General features: G+C 41.9%; 1 protein-coding gene across 2 annotated transcripts in view; it reads left to right on the forward strand.

Annotated features, from left to right (window-relative positions):
* Positions 1–14,873, forward strand: part of CCN4 (cellular communication network factor 4) — a 114,656-nt gene extending 99,783 nt beyond the window's left edge. Inside the window, exons 2-5 of one of the 2 annotated variants that reach the window (XM_073632271.1) lie at positions 1,813–2,089; positions 9,113–9,370; positions 9,814–10,007; positions 11,384–14,873. In XM_073632271.1, the coding sequence (XP_073488372.1) occupies positions 1,813–2,089; positions 9,113–9,370; positions 9,814–10,007; positions 11,384–11,683 (1,029 nt within the window). In that variant the 3' untranslated portion in view covers positions 11,684–14,873. Of the gene's footprint in view, positions 1–1,812; positions 2,090–9,112; positions 9,371–9,813; positions 10,008–11,383 lie in introns of those variants that run through there. The other variant, XM_073632272.1, reaches the window with a different exon arrangement.
* Positions 14,874–15,601: the final 728 nt, after the last annotated feature.

Below are 15,601 nucleotides of genomic sequence, written 5' to 3' on the forward strand. Positions count from 1 at the left end.
CGGAGGACCACGAGGTGGTACTCTTAACGCATACCTATCGGCCAGGAAGGGCCAGCAGGTGGCTGAAAACGAACCCCTAAACATGGCGTCTGTCCCATAAATACCCTCTCCCAGAATGCAACTCGGAGGACCACCTCCACTGAGTTGTCTGGGGGACAGAGGAGCACTCATACGCTTCAACACGTTGCCTTTCCAACAACAGCCCATGGTGACAACGACACCCACCGGCACAGTGTGGAACTCAGCCAAGCTGGAACAGAGGCAAATCTAACTTCCTCTAACAAGTAACCCACAAGATTTACCTATCAGCGGTAGATTAAAAATCTACCAGCGCTACATACTCCCCCCACTACAATAGATGTTGTCCTCAACGTCTGTCAAAAAAAAAAAAATAACTCCCAAGCCTGAGAGCAGGTATTTGAGCTTAAAACTTGGATTAAAGTAAAGAAGAGAAGAAGACAGTAGAGAGATATTACAATTTCAACATTTTTCTTTTAAACAATATGTTCACATCCGTAAACAAAACCACATTAATACAGTTGCAACCCCACTATCTATCTAGCTGAAAAGCCTAACAGCTTGATAGCAGGTCTACTTGCTCCTGGAAAAAAACAAAGTTAAACACACACACAAGATATATACAGTTTTAGGAGCAAAGTCTCATTCTTAAAAAAAAATGAAACCTGAAGAGTCCATCCCTATATATATTTAGGTATGTCATATCTTTAAACGAAAGAAGTCCAGCTAGCGAAAAAAACGAGCCTTGGATTTAGAAACACAGAGCTGAACACCAAATCTTGACCTCGAAGATCTCTGAACACTGTCACTATCTATCTACATACCCCACAGTTCTTTATCCATAATCACCAGTAGAACCGAGGATCTGGCAATGTCAGTGACTTTCCTTGTTTATCCATTGTAGTGATAAAGTACACCACATCATCTTTTCCTGGTCTGCAAATGACCACTTTGTCAGCATAAATGTGCCGACCATAGTTCCAGCGTAGGAAACATCCACTGAAGCGTTCATCCATAGCGACAGAACATCCAGTCCTCCGGAAAGGCTTAGGCACAGACAAATAGTCCCAAACAGCTTCACTGTACCAAAGCTCCCGGTTAGCTTCAATCTCTTGCATAATGTCCTGGGTAACATATGGGAACTCCAAACCATATTCCCTGGCCACACGCTTGTTAAGCATTCTCTGTAAACGTGCAAGTTTGGGCAACGATCTATTTTTCCCCAAACCAGGAGGCACACAAGAGCTCAATGACTTGCTCACCATAGACCCGACGGGTGTTGGCAACAAAGTAGTAACTTTAGGCAATGTCTCCCCGACAGGGGAGGAACATGCTTGTCTTTAAAATGTCATCTCCTCTTGATCCCTACTTTTGTTAGCCTGTCTCTCAAAGCTTTTTGCTTTCTCTGCCATCAATAAGTTTGTTCCTGAGCATTATATGGAAGAACACATCATTGGCATCCCTTTAGACATGCATGCTCAAGCAGTTGATCAGCAGATTGCACAGCTATGGTCTGCACCACCCAGTGGCCAACAGGGAGGAACATGCTTGTCTTTAAAATTCCAGATATGCAGGAGCATTTGTAAGAGTGTAGCAGGGTGGGAGTATTAGTGTATACAGCCAGTGCACAGCCAGTGCAATGTGTTGGGTCTGGTCTGATGTAATTATTGTCCAATCCATCCCGTAGTTCATCCAGCTTTTGCTAATTGATTTGCTTTTTTTTTTTTTCTCTCGCTGATATAAACCAGAACTCGTTTTTTGCTAATATGTTTTTTTTTCTTGTGTCATTCACAGGTCATTTTACAAAACACGACCACAATGCCTCCAACCCCTGCTGTTACAGAAGAGTATGTTCGGGTCCAGTACTGTAAGTGGCCATGTGAGTGCCCCCCGACCCCCCCTGTGTGTCCCCCTGGGGTCAGTCTGGTCACAGATGGCTGCGACTGCTGCAAGACCTGCGGCAGGCAGCGAGGAGAGAACTGCACAGAGGCAGACACGTGTGACCCACACAAAGGACTTTATTGTGACTACAGCAGGGACATGCCTAGGTATGAAGTAGGTGTCTGCGGACGTAAGTATCATATATATTTTATGCATTTATGTGCATGTGATTGCTCATTTGCATTAACGTGTCAACCCTTTCTACTAGTGCTGGGTGCCTGACAGCTTCCTGTATCTCTCAGACACTCTGTGCGATATCTGTGTCTGGGTTCCCAGCTCCGCCCACTTGCTGCCGACTTTATAAGGGCTGCCCCTCTTCTGCTAGCCTTCTATATAAAACCTAACTTCAGCCTAAACTTGTTTGGTGGGGAGATTTAGGATGGCAGCGACTAGACATGTGCAATTTTTTTCCTTCCGAATTAATTTTGTAATGAATTTCCACAAATTCCTTAATTCGGAAACATCTGAATTAACGAAAACTGGTTTAACGACCTTTTCCGAATATTCGAATATTCATAAATTTGTAAATTCTAAAATCCGAAAATTCTAAAATCTGAAATAATAACTAACTAACTATTTAATTTCCTTTCAAATTTGGCTGTTAGTGAACGTAACAAATGCAAATTTATCCGAAGTTACGAATTATCCGAAATAACAAATGCCGTGTCTGACGGAATGGAACGCAACAAATTAATAATAATAAACAACAACAATAATAAAAATGTTTTATTATTATTTATTATTCATTTGTTCTGTTCTGTTCATTTGTTTAGATGCGGCATTCGTTATTTCGGATAATTCGTAACTTCAGATAAATTCGCATTCGTTATGTTCACTAACAGCCAAATTTGAAAGGAAATTCCAATACCTATAATTTAATAGTTAGTTATTATTATTTTTGGATTTTCGTCCTTCCGAATATTCCGGTTTTCTTTCTTATTTTTGAATTTTCGAATTTACGAAATTACGAATTTTCACATTTACGAATTGCGATCATAACAAATGAACCGAAAAACAAAAAATATAAATAGAAACAAATGAAACGGAAACAAACTAATTTTTCGGCAGTGCACATGTTTATCAGGGACTTCCTTCAGTTTTTTTATCTTCTATATCCTCATTAGGGTAGTTTCCCATCACTTTTTATCCCTGTAACACAATTGGGGTCACTGGAACAGGAAGGCACAGAAAGCAATACAAAAAAATGATAAGCTTTTCTTACTATATTTATGTACCCTGGTGGAGAGATTTCCCATCGCTTCCCGTCCCTGTCCCGTCCCTGTGTCCTGGGCACCTGGATAGGAAGAGATGGGAAATTAACCTCATGGGGACACAGACAGCAAGGAAAAACTAACAAAGGTTCCATTTCTTCCACACTTTATCCAAAAAAAATTTTGGCAGCTGAGCATTGCTGTGTATGAGGCTCCATTCACGGGACCTCGGGCAGAATCGCTGAGATTCTCCCCGTGATCTCAAATCGCATTACAATCGCACATAAACCCATGGGTCAGGGCCACTGTAGGACCGCTGAAAGTTTCTCTGGGTCGGTCGAAAAGCCAGCAGTGGAAATGACATAACCTAGGAATTTAACCTGTTCACAATGGAATTCGCACTTCTCCAATTTACAATAGAGATTGTTCTCCCTTAGTTTCTGAAGCACACGACAGACATCTGTGTGGTGGCTCTCCAGGTACTTGGAAAATATGAGGAAATTGTCGAGATAAACCACCACACATAACCGCAAGAAATCTTGGAGGACATCGTTAATAAATTCCTGGAAAACTGCCGGAGCATTACAAAGGCAAAAAGGCATTACAAGGTACTCACAATGGCCTGTTCCGGTATTAAACGCAGTTTTCCACTCGTCGCCCTCCTTAATCCGCACGAGATTGTATGCCCCTCTCAAATCAAGCTTCGTGAAAACTGTTGCTCCCTTGAGGCGGTCAAATAACTCTGTAATCAATGGAATCGGATAGGCATTCTTAATCGTGAAACGAATGAGACCCCTATAATCAATACAAGGTCTCAGACAAGGTGCCATTTGTCAAAGACATCGCTAAAATTGCGGTACTCCTCCGGCAAGGAGGAGAGTGAAGAGGACCTTGGCTACCTTCAGGAAGCATGTCTTACTGCTTTGTGGTAACCAGGAGAGAACCTCAGCATGGAGCCAATCAAAAGAGGGGTTGTGCCTCTGTAACCAAGGATAACTAATAACCAGCAGAAACTTAGGTGAGGAAATAACTTGGAATTGGATTATCTCAAGGTGAAAAGCCCCTATGGCAATGGACAACGAAGCAGTCTCATGAGTCACATGGGCAGGCTGTAGAGGTCTGCCGTCAAGAGCCTCAATGGCAAGTGGAGTGTCACGCAGCTGCAGTGGAATTGAGTGCTTCGATACAAAGGCAGCATCAATGAACAGGCCTGAAACCCCAGAGTCGATTAGAGCCTGTATCTCAACAGACAACTCAGCCCTAGCAAAGGTAACCAAAACCAGGGGCTTATCCTTCTGGATAACTGGGGCCGAAACAACGCCACCTAAGGTCTGTCCATGACAGGACCTCAAGGTTCCCTGGATGGGTGCATGCACAGAGACTGGAGCAGCAGCGGGGATGGCCTGCAACACAGGTTGTGCCGGAGCAGCCACAGTGGGAGATTCCAGGTGAGCCGTGTGACTCAGGAGCATTTTTAACACCATGGCAAACTGATCCATGCAGTGATCCTGCTCATCCAATCTGGAAAAATATTACCAACAAGTGATTGGACTGCATCTTCTGAATTCATGGCCTTCGCCTACTGTCAGAAACCATGAATCAGACTGAGACAGAAGTACAGTTAAATCACACTTGTTTAATAATAAAATTAAATAGAACAAACATAGTCAAAACATAGCCAAAGTTCGCTAACCGGAACGGATAGTCAGACAAGCCAGAAAGTCAGGTTGCCAGAGATCAGCATAGTGGAACAGCAAGCAGGATCTGGAGACAGAAGGAATGTCAGCCAAGCAAGTCTTTAACAGGAACGCAGGAGATAGTGTCTGTGATGTTGACCAAAGTGAAGGCAGAAATCATCTGGGCTGGGCGGCTTAAGTAGGCAGGACTGACAAGCAGGATATCATCAACAGGTGAGTCACTGTGGAGAGATAGGAGCTGGCAATTAGCTGAAAGCTGAGTGGCCAGCTCAGAGAAGGAAGGGCTGAGCCAGGCCCTGACAGCAATGTGCTGGTTTTTCCTCCCTGGGAAAAATAAACAACTCATGGCTACTGTCTGTAGAGTGCCCTGTGTTATTTACCTACACGGGGCTCTCCTCTTTCATTCAATCAACTGATCAGCATGTCCTGGCCACAAATCATTGACCAGGACTTGCTGATTGGCTTGTGCTGCAGCAAAATGACAGCACAGGTCACTCCACGCTTGGACCCGGAAGAAAGCCACGATATACAGGCACGTGATTGTGCCCGTCTGTATAAGCCAACCTGCCACAGTAATTTATTTTCACCTAGTGATCCTGACAGTAACACACTTCCTGTCTTATGGAGGCTACACTCACTCCTCCACTGTACCTAGGGTGACAAAAGGAGACGATTGGGACTTTGAATGAGGCAGGTATCCTCAGACTAAAAGAGTAGTAAAATTTGTATTGATATGAACAGTATACAACACAACATAATTTCATGGACTGGATATCAATCCTTGCTTCAATAAAATAAAAGTAACAAAAATCAATGTGTACATAGTAAGGTATAATAACAAGCAATTGACCATGTGTGATCCATAATAAAGCGTGTCATGAGATCTAAATATGATGAGCCTTATACATGATGTAAACAGGTCGCATAGTGGAGTAAAAATTGGTATATACCCTGTAGGGGATCGAAACGGCATCCTGTAAATCTCAACGCGTTTCTTGAATATGATCCACTCATCAGGAGCGGATGCCAAGCAGATATGAAAAGACGGGTTCAACCTATGCGGTAATATGAATCAGAAGGGCTGCCAAGAATGTCTAGCTCGGGTGATGAGGTCACAGAGGTCCATGGGATCATCAGGGGCACACCGGGCCACCCCAACACAGTGAAGATCACCAAAAATATTAGATAATGGAGCCAAGTGTTGACTTCCAAGGAAAAATATCTGTAAAATAAATTACTGAGTGTAAATGTGACAGCTACATTGCTGGTACCATGCAGTGATGAAATATACCATGCTCATGGAGACCATAGAAACACCATGGACTGTGGTATGGTAGTAGAGGTGTCAACTATAGTGGATACAAAAAGAAACTAGTGCTGTAGAAGTGACTGTATTTAGGGAGAAGCAACGTAGCCACCCTTAGACAGCAGTATTGTCACCCTGTGGTGCTAGATTGACTAGAAGATTTACTGCCAAACTTTATATATGGCCGCTGTTTCCCTTCCTGTCCGGGGTTCTAAGGTGTCCCTGATGGAACACTCATCAGAGCCATGGTCCTGGACATAGGAACACCATCACTATCACTCTTATGGAGGGCCTGAATTCTTTTTCCCCCACTGGCTACAATATTTTGCTTCTTCCACTCCCGCTATCCTATACCCTTTCTCCTGGTTTGAGGATATTTCTTCTGTAAATCCATGCCAAAGTGACACATTTACAAGCTCGATGCACATCCCATGCACTATGGGTGTTGAAATAGAGTTGCCCCCCTTGCTGTAGGAGCCTTCACTCTTCTGGGAAGGCTTTAACCACTTGAAGACCGAGCCTTTTCTGACACTTTTTGTTTACAAGTACAAATCTGTATTTTTTGGTAGAAAATTACCAAGAACCTTCAAACATTAAATATTTTTTTAGAAAAAAATGGTGGTTGTTTTTTTTTTTTTTTTAATGTCACACGGTGTTTGTGCAGAAATTTTTCAAATACTTTTTTTTTTTAAATACACTTTAATGAAAAAAAAAACAATATATAACCCAATTGTTTGGTTAAATATAAAAGATGATGTTACGCCGAGTAAATAGATACCTAACATGTCATGTTTTAAAATTGCGCACTTATAGAATGGCAACAAAATACAATACTTAGGGATTGCTTTATAAATATTTACAGGTTACCAGTTTAAAGTTACAAAGGAGGTCTAGCGTTAGAATTATTGCCCTCGCTATTATGTTCGTGATGATACCTCACATGTGTGGTGTAAAAAACATTTACATATGCGTGCGCAAGAGCAGCAGGGGACAGGGTCGCTTTAAAAAATGTTTTATTATTTATTTCATTTTAAAAATTGTATTTTTACACTGTCCCTTTATTTATTTTTTTCATCCCTTAGATTCTGGGACAGGAGAGCTCAAAGGGGTGCGGCAGAAGGGGAGGGCGCCCCCTTCTACGGCCTGTAAAAGTTAAATAACCTCTAGGATTGCTTTTACTTTGTAGAGCATTGTTGGCTGAAGAAAACAATACCAGGGTTATGACTAACAACTACAGTCATATCCCCGGTATAACCACTTGAATTCTGTCATATACATGTACGTGATTTGGTGGCAAATATGGCGTGTGTCTTTGGGATTTGTGCCCATTGAGCCAAAAGAACATATGTGAGGTCAGGTACTGATGTTGGATGAGAAGACTTGGCTTGCAACTGGTATTCCAATTCTACCGAAAGATGTTCAGTAGGTTTGAGGTCAGGGCTCTGTGTAGGCCACTCAGTTCCTCAACAAACCATGTCTTTATGAAGCTGGTTTTACACACAGGGGCACAGTCATGCTGGAGCAGAAATTGGCCTTCCCCAAATTGTACCACAAGATTGGAAGAGCATAATTGTCTAAAATGTCTTTGTATGCTGTAATATTAACAGTACCCTTCACATGAAACTTCTGAACTCAATCCTTTGTAAGGGTGTCCTCAGCTGGCCATATAGTTTATGTGGTGGTTAGCTTTCCCTAAGCCTTTGACCATATAACATAGGCCTACTTGGACATGTAGAGTGGAAAATGGAACCATCCTGCATAGTATATGGTAAAATGATTGGAATGTTTTGAGAGGTGATTTTGGATATCTTTGAGAAACAAAAAGATATAAAGTAATGGGAAAAGCCGGCAACTCCAAAATCCTCTTAAAGACGTTATTTGTTAAACAGGAGTGACATACAAAGCATGCTAACATGTTTCAGCAAGTAGTCTTCTTCACAGCATAATGTTTAATAGCAAGACAGTACAAATATACACAATTGCTCCACCAAAAAATAGCAGGCACAGAATTAATCAATCAATGTACACTTTTTTACAATTAGACAATTAAAATAAATAGGACAAGGAAACAGGTGGTGGCTAACCATGTGACCAAAATTTTGGATGAAAAAGTACATAAATACAATGGAATGTCCATGGAAGTTATAAAAATATGTACATAAAGAAACCTAAAGGCAATTGTTTCTACAGATACCGGTAAACATTAACCTGTAGGAACGAAAGAGATGGGGGGAAAAAAAATAGGAAATATGCATTTCCACTATTATATATGTATTCAAAGATAGTATTTAAAAAATCTTAAAAAAAAAACAAAAAAAACAAAACATAATAAAAATGCATAAATGCAAAAATTGCTATTTATTTTAAAAAAATCTAAATCACATCTAGAATTTAAACCAGCAGGGCTTCTAGTACCCAGGGTGAAAATCCACCAGATCTCTTTTGAGAAGCCTACGGTGAACAAAAAGGTATAAATGTGCCACAGTGCCGTGTTTCTGTTTGGCAACAGCAGTTCCTATTTTAGCAAAAATTTGATTATAGTGTTATCACAGATCACTAGGTTGATTTTGAAATTAGAGAAATAGGATAGGACCCCATATTTGATAAAGAGTTTTGATCAACTGAATAGTTAGAAAACAATATACATAGGAAACTTTGGAAAAAAATGTAATCTTTATGGTTTTTATTTATTTTTGGTCTCAAATTACTCTTTACATAATGATAAGCATCTTTAATTTTAGCTATGTGACTGTTATTTTCAAAGCCTATTAGACTTGGCTGAAAATAACTGTCACTTTTGAAAAACAACTATCTTTATCTTGGTGTTTTAGCTTTGTGAATTGTGCCTATTGTTTGGTTTAATGTACAGTATGTGGTTTGGTTTTCTCAGTAAAAAAATAAGTGCAATTCCTAAACCATTTCTCGCTTCTGTTTTCTAGAGATGTCAGGAGTAGGTTGCGTTCTCAACGGTGTGCGCTATGTAAATGGCCAGAGCTTCCAACCAAACTGCAAGTACAACTGCACATGTCTGGATGGTGCTGTGGGTTGCGTCCCGCTGTGTGTAAACTCCCGTCCACCTCTTGTCTGGTGCCAGAACCCCAAGCGGATTAAGCTAGCAGGAAAATGTTGTGAGCAATGGGTTTGTGATGACTCCAAGAGGTTCCGAAAAGCATCTCCCCGCCATATTGCTTCTCCTGGTATGTGGGGTGGGGATACACAGAAAGGGGAACTTTCCTTAGCACATATTAGCACATATAAAAAAGTGGCAAGCTGGTTGATACAACATACATTCTTAGCCAAAAAAGATGCCAAAGGGGATAAAGAAGAGAAATGGTTAAAGGCACATATTGAGGGTGTAACATGAAACATGGTCACATTCCCCAAACCCCCAACCTCAACTACACCCCACTTGCCTTCATCCTTCAGCCAACCACACAGCCACATCATCCATTCACAAAGATCTGTGAATGGAAAGACTACAAGTCCCATGGCCATGTGATGCGCTTCTGCTAGGGGTAATAGATAAAGGAGGGTTCCTAGCAGGGTGAAAAGTTAAAGGGCGGGGGAATGTGATCATCTAAGACTTAATCCCACCAACTTTCCACTGAGCATTCATATAGTGATTTCTGAATTCTTTCAGTTTATCGTGAAGAAACTGAAACCTGGCAAAAGAACTGCATCACCCAGACAACTCCATGGAGCCCGTGTTCTAAGACGTGCGGAATGGGGATATCTACGCGCATCTCAAACGATAATGACAAGTGTAAACTCCATACAGAGAGCCGCCTGTGCAACCTGAGACCCTGCGAGGTGGACATCACACAGCACTTTCGGGTAAGTCTACTTATAGGCTAAGTTGGTAAAGACAAACTCCACTCTGATGATAGGAGATCTTCAAGATGCTACTGCTAAGATTGTAACAAATGGCATATTCAGAGGACTTACAACATCTTTAAATCGGATTTCAATAGCAAAAACAGCCAAATGAATCAATGTAAGCCACCTTTAACAGTCTTCATTGATCCTTTGTTTAAACTAAGTTGGCTGCATTTTTTTTTATCAAAAGCTCAGTGAAAATGGATGAAGTTGGTGGAAAATTTTCATAAGTCTGACCAGCATTATACTGGGTACAGACGAGACAGTTTTAGGCAATTTTATGTTTAAGGTTGAGGGGGAGGATGAAAGCACAGATACAAATCCTTAGTGGCTCGGACAGCACAGTGGTTAGCATCTTGCAGCATTGGGGTCTTTGGTTTGAATCTGAGCGTGGAGTTTGCATGTTCCTTCTATGTTCAAATGGGTTTTCTTTGGATTCTTTGGTTTCCTCCCACTTTCCAAATTGACTCCTGTCTAAATTGGCTCTAGTATGCATGTACAAATTGGCTATGCACATGCATTATCAATTTCTGCATGCCATTCCCAAGCTCAGCAATTGGGGAGGGTTGAGGAAAGACCTGGTGACCTACTTCATACAAATCTGCCCATAAAATTCTATGGAAAAACCTCTTAAGCATATTCTACATGGTGCCAGAGAGCTGGTCCATAGAATCGTCAAAAGTTGGATATGACTGAACGGATAAAAACATAGATTGGTCTAAATTTCCCTAAATGTAATTTCCATAAGACTTTCTGGTGGAGACTATGTGACTGTGTTATGGTGCCTTCTGGCAGGTGAAGTGGGCTCACACAAAGTGTGGAGTACTAGTTGGCCTTTACCAGAGCTCCTGATGGTGGGGATGGTACAGAAACCCTAATGGTCCCTGGTTTTCTTTGATGCACCTGGCTCCAGGATGTGGCCTACATGACCATCCCACCAAGGAGTTGCTGGGACAGAAGGGTTATGTTGTGGAAACTGTTCACAATGCAGTAGACACAAGAGTGGTTGGGTCCAGGCAGAGGTCGTGGCAGGTGCCAAACAAGAGAGTAGTCAGATCAAGGTAGAGGTCATGGCAGTCAATGGAGTTGTCATGTCCAGATTGGGGACAAGGTAGGAGTATTTATGTTAATCTGGGTCAGAAACAAACAGAAAACTGGCAGGTACTTATTGTAGATCTTCAGCTCCCAGGAAGCTGGAAGCTGAAGATACAGTGTTGCATGACTTTGCGGTTCTAAAAGTGTGACAGCGCTGAGAGCTGAAAACTGGGCAGGAAGGGGGTGAAAGTGCCCGGTATTGAAGTGATTAATGTTCTGCTTTTTTTTTTTCTTTATAGCCGGGCAAAAAATGTTTAGCCGTTTACCGTGAACCGGAATCGAAGAACTTCACAATCTCAGGCTGCATAAGTAGAAGAGCCTACAGACCCAAATACTGCGGGGTGTGCACCGATGACCGATGCTGCACACCCTACAAATCCAAAACCATCAAAGTCCATTACGACTGCCCCGACGGCACCAGCATCTCCTGGAACGTCATGTGGATCAACGCTTGCTTCTGTAACCTCGGCTGCAAAAAGATTAATGATATTTTTTCAGAGCTGGTGAGCTATCACGACTATACCGAAATAATGAACTGATTATTCAGGAAATAAAGACCAAAGAAAAAAAAAAAATGTTTCATTATTAGAAACAATCAGGGGAAGAGACGTACTATGCTATTATTGGTGCTTTCACATGCGTTGTCTCAGGGCTGTGTAATTTATTATCCAGCTGCCTAAATTATTATTTGGAAGTTCTATATCGTTTTTAAAGCACTTCTGTATGAAGATTTTACAATGTATAAAGTGTAAACTATTATTCTTGCTTTTTTTAATGTGTACAAAGCTAAAAGTTTATTCAAAATGACACTTTTTGCAATTGTTCGTGTGCCTTTTTTTATTTAACCCCTTCACAACTATGAGTAAAACAAATCTAAATGCCTAAGCACAATTCTGCAACTTTGACATGTGTTAGGAAAACCGTACATATCGTCACAACTGCTTTGTGTGTCCAGATGGATTATACTTTTTTTTTTTTTGCAGGACAAATTGGGCTTTGATTTGGTAGTAATGGATATCTCTTGATTTTTTTTTTTATTATTATCAAAGGAAGACTGGCCCAAAATAGTAAAAAAAAAGAAATTATTTTTTTTTTTTTAATTTAGCTGTATATTTCTTGCTACCTACATAACCTACCACCAAAAAACAACCCAAATTAAATTCTCCTGCTGCTGACGATCAAAATGATATCACATATATGTATGTTATTTGTTGTACCCGTAGTACAGCGCAGAAGCAATAGTGCATTATTTTGCCGTTTTTATTTTTATTTGTCCTACCTAAAACACACTGACACCGATACTGGTAATTAAAAAATAAATAAATAAATCCTTTGCATCCTGATCCTGACCTTTGACCCTGATCTTGACCCAAACACTAATTTCTGGCACTGACCTAGATCAAACCTTGATCAAGGTATTTTTCTTTATTTTTTATTTTATTTTTTATTATTTATTTATTTTACATTTTTTACAAACACTTTTTTTTTCCTGCAAGGAACGAGGAAGATACATTGTATCCTTCCCCTTCTTTCCCCAGAAAGAAAAAAACACAGGGGTGGACCTCACAGTGACTGATCACTGTGGTAGCCAATCAAAAGCCTACCACAACGATCAGGTGACTTGGAATCGGGAGATCCAGGTCATAGTACGGGGCCCGTGATCACTGTGGTAGCCAATCAAAGGCTACCACAATGATCAGGTGACTCGGAATCGGGAGATCCAGGTCCAGATTGTTAGTACGGGGGCCCGAGGCTCTCAGTAAACCCTGGTCTGAGCCCAAAGGAAGAAACACGTATATGCGTCCCCACGGCAAAAAGCCCACTGCAGTGAGGCCGCATATGTCAGAACCGTCGTCAGTGTTAAAGGGGACCTGTCAGCCTCCAGCACTGGATGGGAATATGAGATATGACAGATAGTGACTGTTCTTCTGTGCTTTAAAGTGGACCCAGGCTCAGACAACCTTATCCTTTAAACCAGAGGTCTCCAAACTTTTTAAACAAAGGGCCAGATTACTGTCCTTAGACTTTAGGGGTCGGACTCAGGCTTGGTGGTCAATGGGTGCAAGAAAATGACATAGAACCTGCGGGTCAGGAGGAGTAGGAATAGTGCCCCATCATTGGGATTAGTAGGAGAAATAGTGTGACATAGTCGATGTTAGTAGGAGGAATGGCGTCCCATTGTTGGTGTCGGTGGATGGAATATTGCCCTATCATTGGTACCCATGGGAGGAAACGTGCTCCAATGTTGCTGTCAATTGGAGGAATTGTAATAGTGCCATCATTGGTATTAGTGGGAGAAATAGTGTGACATAGTTGATGTTAGTGGGAGGAATAGTGCCCCATCATCGGTGCCCACAGGAGGAAAAGTGTTCCAATGTTGGTGTCAGTGGAAGTAATTGTAACCTGTTGTTGATGTCAGTGAAGGGAATAATGCCCTATTGTTGGTGTCAGTGGGAGAAATAGTGCCCAATCATTCATCATTGGTGGGAGTGGAAGATACAGTGCCTCATCGTTGGTTTCAGTGAAAGCAATAGTGCTCCATTGGTGGTGCCCATGGGAGGTATAGTGCTCAATCCTTGGAGTCAGTGGGAGGAAAAGTACCCCATTGTTGGTGTCAGTGGGAGGAATAGGGCCTCATCGTTGGTAACAGTGGGAGGAATAGTGCCCCATCATTGGTGTCAGTGGGAGGAATAGTGCCCCATCATTGGTGTCAGTGGGGAGAATAGTGCTCCGTTGTTAGTGTAAGTGGGAGAAATAGGGCTCTGTCGTTGGTGTCAGTGGGAGGAATAGTGCCCCATCATTGGTGTCAGTAGAGGAATAGTGCCCCATCATTGGTGTCAGTGGGAGGAATAGTGCCCCATCGCTGGTGTCAGTGGAGGAAATAATGCCCCAACATTGGTGTCAATGGGAGTAATAGTGCCCCATCGTTGGTGTCAGTGAAAGGAATAGTGCCCAATCTTTGTAGTCTGTGGAGGAAATAGTGCCCCATTGTTGGTGTCAGTGGATGGAATTATGCCCCATATTTCCAGTCTGTGGGAGGAATAGTGCCCCAACGTTGGTGTCAGTGGGAGGAATAGTGCTCAGCCTTTGCTGTCTAATTGAGGCATAGTGCCAGTTGGTGTCAGTTATGGTATTTATGCCCCACTTTTGGTGTAATGAAAAGGAATAGTGCCTAATCGCTGATGTCAGTGGGAGGAATAGTGGGAGACCTGATAAATGCAAGCAAAGGGCCACACCTGGCTCGTGGCCAGCAGTTTGGGGACCTTTGCTTTAAAAATTGCAAGACTAATCATTTGTGATTAATATAACAATGACAGTAGGCATTCTGCATCTCAGTGCCCACTTCTTCATCCATTCTGCAGCACTGTATGTTGGCTGCAATATTACTAAACTGCATTGCATACCGCAGTAAGATGAAGGGGTTTTGGCAGCAAAACATAGGGATAGCAATGTCAGGGTTACATAGTGATGGACCTACAGGAGATTAAAGTATAATCAAAAGGTAAGCTGGCCATATACTATGTGAATTTCAGTTGGTTCATCAAGATTTTCGCTATGTGGGTGGCCCTGTTGGCCACCTCCTGCCTGAGTGACATCCTTTGGACGGTAAATGATTGGTGGAACAATGCCTGTACCCGCTGCTCGGGCATTCTGACAGTCACTGGTGCCTGATGTCACAACACAATAGGCACAGTGGGAGATTTGTCCATAACAGTGTATAGCCAGCTTTTTTTTTTTTTTTTCATTGGTGGGATTTTTTTTCACTTCCTGTCCCAAAGCCAGAACAGGAAGTGAGAGGAAATCCCTTCCAAAATGAGGGAAATGTCCTCTTAGACAGTTGACACCAGAAGTAGTGTCCCTATTGTAAGATTTCTTTTTACCTCCTACTCTTTTTCTCACTTTCAGTCTTAGTGACAATGGTCTCCAGGATTTATAGAGAGAGTAAATCTCCCTAATGAAGACACAGAAAGCAATACAATTCTGACAGTGGTTTTAACATCTCCCCACTCAACCAATATCTAAAAGAAGTTTTGCCTAGGCAAGGTCTTTCATGAAGTCATGTGTAGGCAAGGTCCTACATGTAGTCACATATAAGCAAGGTCCTTCCTGTAGTCCGGTGTAGGCAAGGTCCTTCATGTAGTCATGTATAGACAAGGTCCTACATGTATTCACATGTAGGCAAGTTCCTTCATATAGTCACATCTAGGCAAGGTCCTTTATGTAGTCTTTTGTAGGCAAGGTCTTTCTTGTAGTCAAGTCTAGGCAAGGCCCTTCATGTAGGCAACATCCATCATATAGTCATGTGTGGGCAAAGTCTTTCATGGATTCACGTGTAGGCAAGGTCCTACATGTAGTCACATCTAAGCAAGGTCCTTCATGTAGTCATGTGTAGACAAGGTCCTACATATAGTCATGTGTAGGCAAGGTCCTTCGTAGTCACGTCTAGGCAAGGTCCT

The sequence above is a fragment of the Aquarana catesbeiana genome, linkage group LG05 (assembly GCF_042186555.1).
Source record: "Aquarana catesbeiana isolate 2022-GZ linkage group LG05, ASM4218655v1, whole genome shotgun sequence".
Lineage (NCBI taxonomy): Eukaryota > Metazoa > Chordata > Amphibia > Anura > Ranidae > Aquarana > Aquarana catesbeiana.